We start from the raw sequence: 7,238 nt of genomic DNA on the forward strand, positions 1-7,238 counted from the left end.
GGCAGCAAGTAATCCTTAAAATTTTCCCTTTCTGAAGTGACAATGAAGGGAGCATTCTCAGGTGTTTAGCATGTCTCTCTGGTTTTCTTTCTCCAGCTCACTGAAGCAGGAAGAAAGGTTTTCACACCCAACAACTGGGTATGGAAAAAAAAAGCTTACTGCTGTTGTTACTAAGTGAAAAAACTCCAATGCCAATACAGCAGTTGTCAGCCTGAGCCATGCTGTGTGTCTTGTCAAAAGTCATAGAATCCCAGACTGGGCTGGGTTGGAAGGGACCCCAAGGGTCACAGAGCTCCAACCCCTCTGCCACAGGCAGGGACACCAACCTCCAGGCCTGGAGCTACACAAGGTTGCCCAGGGATCCTACCTGGCCTTGAACACCTCCAGGGATGGGGCACCCACCCCCTCTCTGGGCAGCCCCTTCCAGCCCCTCACCACTCTCTCTTGTAAAGAACTTCCCCCTAATATCCAATCTCCCCCTTCCCTCCTCCAGCTTCACTCCATCCCCCTTGTCCTGCCAGTCTCTGCCCTTTAACAAGCCCATTCCCCTCCTGTTCCTCTGCTCCCTTCAGGGACTGGAAGGCTGCAATGAGGTCCCCCCACAGCCTTCTCTTCTCCAGGCTGAACCAGCCCAGCTCCCTCAGCCTCTCTTGGTAGGGGAGCTGCTCCAGCCCTCTGAGCATCTTTATGACTCCTCTGACCCCTCTCCAACAGCCCCACATCTTTCTTGTCCTGGGGCCCCAGCTCTGGACACAGGACTCCAGCTGGGGCCTCATGAGGGCAGAGTCCCATGTACATGAAATGGCATTGACAGGTAAAGACAAAAATCTGCCTCTTGACATTATTTTTACTAGACCAACTCTTTGCTGTTAGAAAAGGGAAGGGTTTTACAGTGATCCTCTTTGTTTATACTTACTGAAAGTGCCAGATTTAGATAGACATATTCAATCCCAAGGGCTGAGAGCCCCAGCTTGTGGAGACCCTCAGCCACAGTGTCTTCATCCAGCACTCCATCAAACTGACCCTATAAAATACCAGAAAGGGGGTGGGGAGTGGGAAGGGAGAGGAATGTATTAAGTGGAGATTTATGAAATGAATTTCCACGCTCTGTAGAATCTGGGGGCTGCTTGGGATGCAACTAGAAACAGAGTTTAATAAAAATCCTCAATCAAATGCTGCTTTCAGTGCTCCATCACCCTACTAAGGCACTACCTATTAGGGAAAATGATGACTACAGCCATCAAAACAAATAAACAGAAACAAATCACACACTTTATACATTTTAAAAGGGTCAGATTTTGTTGGGATTTTGGGGTTTTTATCTTATTTTTTACATGCACAGCTCTAAACAGGACCTGTTTCCAGAGATGTTGAGCCATGAAATTCACATTGATTATGGATGTTAACATCTCAGCAGATCAGCACTAACATAACCCCCGTGTTGTACCCCAATATGCACATTATTGGAGGCCCTTTAAATTTGTTCAGCATGAGCAGCCAGTGCTACTCTTCAGAGAACAATCTTTGCAAAAGAGGGTACTTGACAGATGGCACTAATGAACCACTGCGGAGGTTTAATGAGAAAATAAGCCAATGGCTTGTGAAATTCCTATAAGCTCGGAGAAGTCACACAACAATTGCTAACCTAGGGACCAAGATAAATAATGTTTCAGATGGTAATCACCTAAATTATAGCACCTACACATTAGAGCACTGGAGACCATAAATGCATTTCCACTGGGTAAAAACATAAGGTGAAAATGCTGTGGCTGGGGACACTTTAGAGCCCAGAAGAGCAGGAAGAACAAAGTCACTTAGTTCCAGGGACTTCTTGAATCTCATAGCTAGGCATATCACAGGAAAGGGGGTTGATTTGGCCATCCATATGCTAGCATATCCTTAAACTTTATATAGAAAGGAGAGAGGGGGGCAATCCAGAACTATCCTAGACAGTATGGGCATAGAAGGGACCCTAAGAAAAGGCAAAAAATTAGAAGTGAAGGGAAACAGACCCAGCCAGTCTTCCCTCTCTTTGTGGAAATCAGAACTCACTACTGGCCCCCACCAACCAACTGTTCTTTCCCACACAACTACACCGAGTAACGAGGGGGAAAAAGGACCATTCCCTCAGAAGCACACCCCTCCCCAAATAGCTGAGGGACACTGAGCTGAACCTCTGCGTGCTGTGACTCCTCTTCCTCTTCTTCATCCTCCTCCCACACGTCTTCTTCATGAGGCAGGTTGAACTGTGGCTGCTGCAGGCTGGGCTTGTCTTGGGGCAGGTCCTCAGGGATCCCCTGGGAGTCGGGCTGTGGGGGCCCATGAAATGCAGGAACCACCTCACCGATGCTGTCCTCGGCCCCGGCCATGAGGTGTAATAAGCAGCGCGGACGCTGGAGCACCACCTCATCAACCCCCAGGCCAGGGCGCCGCCATCTTGTTTGCTTTCCGTCGTCATGGAGACGGGGGGAAGTGCCGCGCCCCTTTGCGGGGAAGGGAATTCGCGCCATCCAGCCATCCAGCCAATAGAAAAGCAGCGTTTGGAGCGGTGCAAGATGGGAGTCGTAGTTCTCTCCTCTGCGCTCGGCCGTAGGGCCTGCCAGGCCGCAGAGTATCTTGGGAGTTGTAGTCCTCCTCGGCGGCGTTCTCCTCAGGTGGTGGTTGCGTGGCTGAAGGCACTGCAGCCACCCGCAAGCAGCCTATTACCCTTCTTCTTTCCCACTCTTCCACAGCAGGGTTTTGTGTGTTCCAGGTCTGGACACAAAGTCAGTGCTGTCAGACAACTGATCTTCAGAGTATCATTACCCAGTCACAAAGCCCCAGGGTCTGTGCAAGGCTTGGGCTCTGCTCAGTGGCACCTTAACAAGCAAAATGGTGGTGCAGCCTGCCTTTGTCCCTCTCTTCCAGTCAGAATCACAGAACCATGGAATCCTAGGGGTTCGAAGGGACCTCGAGAGATCATTGGGTCCAAACCCCTGCCAAAGCAGGGTGCCTAGGACATATTGCACAGATAGGCGTCCAGATGGGTCTGGAATCTCTCCAGAGAAGGAGACTTCACACCCCCCTGGGCAGCCTGTCCCAGGGCTCCCTCACCCTCACTGGGAAGAAGTTCTGCCCCATGTTGGTGTGGAACTCCCTGTGCTCCAACTTGCAGCCATCGCCCCTTGTCCTGTCTCCACAGACCACTGAAAAGGGGCTGGCTAATTCCCCCTGCATTCTATGCTTGAGATACTTATAGACATTAATTAGATCCCCCCTTAGTCTTCTCAAGACTGAACAGCCCCAGCTTATTCAGCCTCTCCTCATAGGGGAGATGCTCCAGGCCCTTAATCATCTTCGTAGCCCTTCTTTGGATTCTCTCAAGGAGATCTCTGTTGTTTTTATCCCAGGGAGCCCAGCATTGGACCCAACACTCCAGGTGGGGCCTGACCAGGGCAGAGTAGAGGGGGAGGATCCCCTCCTTAGACCTGCTGGCCACACTCCTCCTGAAATGGTGAAGTAAAGTCTTTCCTTATGAAAAAAAAAAAGTAGTTTCAGAACTTCCCCCTCAGGGTTAAGTAAAGTGATGGCATTAGAAATAACCTCTGCTTGTCTGGGGCTTTAAATCACTGCAACAGCCTGACTGCTTCCATCGTAGGGCTGCTGGGGTGCGTGGACTTGTCTTGGCACTCAGTGCACCCATGGGTGACAGCTGCCGGAGCGGGTGCCGGTGCTGCATGTTCTCTAGGATGATGGTTTTGTTTAGCCCTGCAAAGCAGGTGCTGCACTGTGTTAAAAACCACTGACCTGTTAGCATTCCTCTTTGAGGAAACTGAAAGCTCATCACACCATGTTTTGGGGGAAGAAATAAAAATCCCCAGTTATAGCCAACAACAAGCTTTGGGCCACACAAAACGTCTTACAGATACCAATCCACTCTTAAGATGAAACTTAAATGAGGATGCTAAAGATATTTGAGTATTGTGCAACCAAATTTTGTGATTAGTTGGGTTGTGCACTGTAATCTTCTGGCTCCAGTCACACTCTGTGGCACTGAGTTCCACAGGTTCATTAGTGCAGAGTAAAAAAACCCAAGAAATTCTTTGTTTTCCTTTAATTTTAGCTTCCCCCTGTTCCTGGTCTGCCATTTACTCTTCTTCTAACATTGCAGAACAGGGTAAAATGAGAAAGCAAAGCCAGGAAATAGGGGAAGAAGAGGTCAGTCAGGATGCCTTCAAATACAGGAGACAAACATAGGGAGAGCACTGCTCCTCAGGGTGAAACTATGTTAATTTGGGGACGAGGGATTCCTGGTGACTGCAGAGGGACTCCACCATGGGTCATGATAGCCAGGTGAGCCTTGAGTGACTTATAATTCTGTTTTTCAACATGAAATAATTGCTTTCTCCATTGGCTTTTGTAAACTATCACCCATCTTTGACTGCAATGGCTATTGCTTAAAAAAAAAATAGAAAGAGGAAGATATAAAAACTCCTTAAGGACCTTATCCACCGACTTTTATCTTTGTGCTTCAGGGAAACATTATGATAACTGCAATAAAGCTAGCCCATATTACCTTCCTTCATTATCTCACTGGCCATAAATGTTAAAACCCTTAATGAGATTTACTCCTTTTCCATAAGCACCCTGTGCCTCCTTGCACAGCCCCCCAAGGCACAGAGGCTGCCCTATGAAAGCAGATGGTGCATGTCTAGGACTGTGTTCAGGGTTGGGCAGCAAAGGCAAGGGGTTTAGGAGATTGGGAAAAGATGGAATTTTCTGGGAAAATCCTGTAAAAGAAAGAGGGATCCTATGGGGGAGTATGTTTTGGAAGCCTTTTGTTTTTGTTGTTGTTCTAGGAGAACGATTTCTGAGTTGTCAGAGCTACAAAGCCAAGTAGGAGCTGGTTGAGGACAGCAGCTACATCCTCCATATATGGCTGCTGTAGCTGTCTCAAGCTTTCATGGTATCTAGGATATTCTCTTTCTCCTATATGATACCTCTCTATGATAGCCTCATCCACAGATTTTGCTTTCTGCAAACAGGGAAAGTAACTTTTTGAAGTGAACCCTTTGCTCCCTGACTGTGGGATTATCAGGGGACACAGGGGGAAATGGCCAGCTGCTTCTCAGTGGTCTGTGGGGACAGGACAAGGAACAAAGGCTTCAAGTTGGAAGATAGGAAGGTTTGCACCGATATGCAGAAGAACTTCTTCCCAGTGAGGGTGAGGGAGCCCTGGGACAAGCTGCCCAGGGAGGTGTGGAGTCTCCTTCTCTGGAGATATTCCAGCCCCATCTGGACACCGACCTGTGTGACCTCTCCTAGGGACCCTGCTTTGGCAGGGGGATTTGGACTCAATGATCTCTTGAGATTCCTTCTGACCCCTACAATTCTGTGATTCTGTGATTCTATCTTTATCTGGGGCTTGTTCAAAGCACTGTTAAGTAGCTTCAAGCAAACCGAAAGCTGGACGAGCTCTGTGCTATGGAAAAGCCATGAGGTTTTAAAATAGAAAAAACCACAGCCACACTGCAGAGGAACTTTTACTCTAGATCACAACTTTGGCTGAGTCTGACATCCTGCAGCCACACAAGGAGGAGCATCCTGCCTACTGAGCCAGGTTTCCACTGCCCCCAGAAACAACCAGAGCAGCAGACACCTACCAGGTCCTGCTACTGCTCGTGGTGCCTTCCTGTCACTCAGCTGACGGCTCTTGGAGACTCGGGGAAGGAAAGGGTGACTTGGAGCCTTGTGATTACTCTGGAGGCTCCATCTTCTGTGGTGGGTGGCAATGACAGGCCATCAAGTGCAGCTTGGCAGATTATTTCCCCCTTTCCCTCCTCAGCTTTTTGGGATGCACAGGGTGTGTGGTAGGACACAGAACACTGCAGCCCATGCTACAGTAGTAACATTCGGCTGTGGCTGGGCTTATCCCTTTGCATGCATCTACATATACATCTTTTTTGTCATTTTTTTTTGTCCAGTGCCCTGCCTTTGCAATCTGGAAGCCATCCAGATACCTCTCTATTCCCCAGACTCTGCACAGGCAGGTTAGCATCAAATGAGTGGCGAGCAGATGGGTGACGTGAAGGCAGCTGAGATGCTTGGATTAGCATGCAGTAGGTAGGGGAAGATACTTGCCTGAGCTCTAAGCTCTCCAAGAGGCAAAGGCCACAAGTAATCAAATTAATAGCTAGCTGGACAGCTTGTCTGTGTAAGATGGGGCTGGAGATGTCATGGGAACAGATGATAAAAAAAGGGCAGGTCCAAATACAGTTTACATGGACTGCCATGGAGCTTGGAGCAAAGCCAGCAGGGCTAATGAGTTCTCAGCATGGAAGTGTCCCAGAGTTTATTTCCTACCATCTGGAAAATGCCTGTCCTTCCACTGGGATTTGTGATGATTCAGACAGGAGAAGGGATTATTAAAACCTCAAAACCACAGTTGTCCTCCCTTCCTCCCTGTCTGCCCCCACCCCATCTGTTTGGCTTGGCAGTGTGGGGACTGGCTGCCTGCTCACATGCTCCATGATGAAACAGCTTCTGTAAGACCCTTCTCCATAGGGGATGACAACTGGAGCAAAATTAGCCTGATGTATCTTGGACTGGAGACAGATCATTCCTGAATGGGTCCAATAAAGAAAAAAGAAAAGTAGATTTGGGGAAAAAAAATGCCTAAGTGGTACTGGTAATGCTGGTGGACACAGAAAAATAGTTGGGGTTGTGGGAAATCATAGAATCCCAGACTGGTTTGGGTTGGAAGACACCTTAAAGCCCATCTAGTTTTAACTCCCTGCCATGGGCAAGGACAACTCCCAGTAGCCCAGGGTGCCCAAAGCCCCATCCAACCCGGCCTTGAACCCTGCCAGGGATCCAGGGGCAGCCCCAGCTTCTTTGAGCACCCTGTGCCAGGGCCTCTCCACCATCCCAGGGAAGGATTTCTTCCTAATGTCTACTCTAAATCTCCCCTGTTTCAGTTTGAACCCATTCCCCCTTATCCCATCACTTTACTGGCCTGCCATGATGATGGAGAGCGGCTTAGCCACTTCATCTGCCAGTTCCCTCAGGACATGTAGATGCATCCCATCGGGTCCCATGGATTTGCACACCTTCAGTTTCCTTAGATGGTCTCAAACCTGATCTCCTACAGCAGCAGTTCTTCATTCTCCCAGTCCCTGCCCTTGCTTCCTGAGGCCTGGGTACTGTGGCTAGAGCACTTGCTGGTGAAGACTGAGGAAAAAAAAGTGGTCAAGTACCTC

At 48.9% G+C, this 7,238-nt stretch overlaps 1 protein-coding gene across 1 annotated transcript in view; it reads right to left on the bottom strand.

Annotated features, from left to right (window-relative positions):
* LRGUK (leucine rich repeats and guanylate kinase domain containing) overlaps nt 1–2,369 on the bottom strand; it is a gene marked incomplete at both ends in the record, with an annotated part of 61,146 nt that extends 58,777 nt beyond the window's left edge. The window contains 2 exons of the mRNA XM_084279231.1: nt 917–1,024; nt 2,175–2,369. Coding sequence (XP_084135357.1) covers nt 917–1,024; nt 2,175–2,369 — 303 coding nt within the window. The remainder of the gene's footprint in view (nt 1–916; nt 1,025–2,174) is intronic.
* Nucleotides 2,370–7,238: the final 4,869 nt, after the last annotated feature.

Source organism: Gallinula chloropus (genome assembly GCF_964237585.1).
Source record: "Gallinula chloropus genome assembly, chromosome: 1".
Lineage (NCBI taxonomy): Eukaryota > Metazoa > Chordata > Aves > Gruiformes > Rallidae > Gallinula > Gallinula chloropus.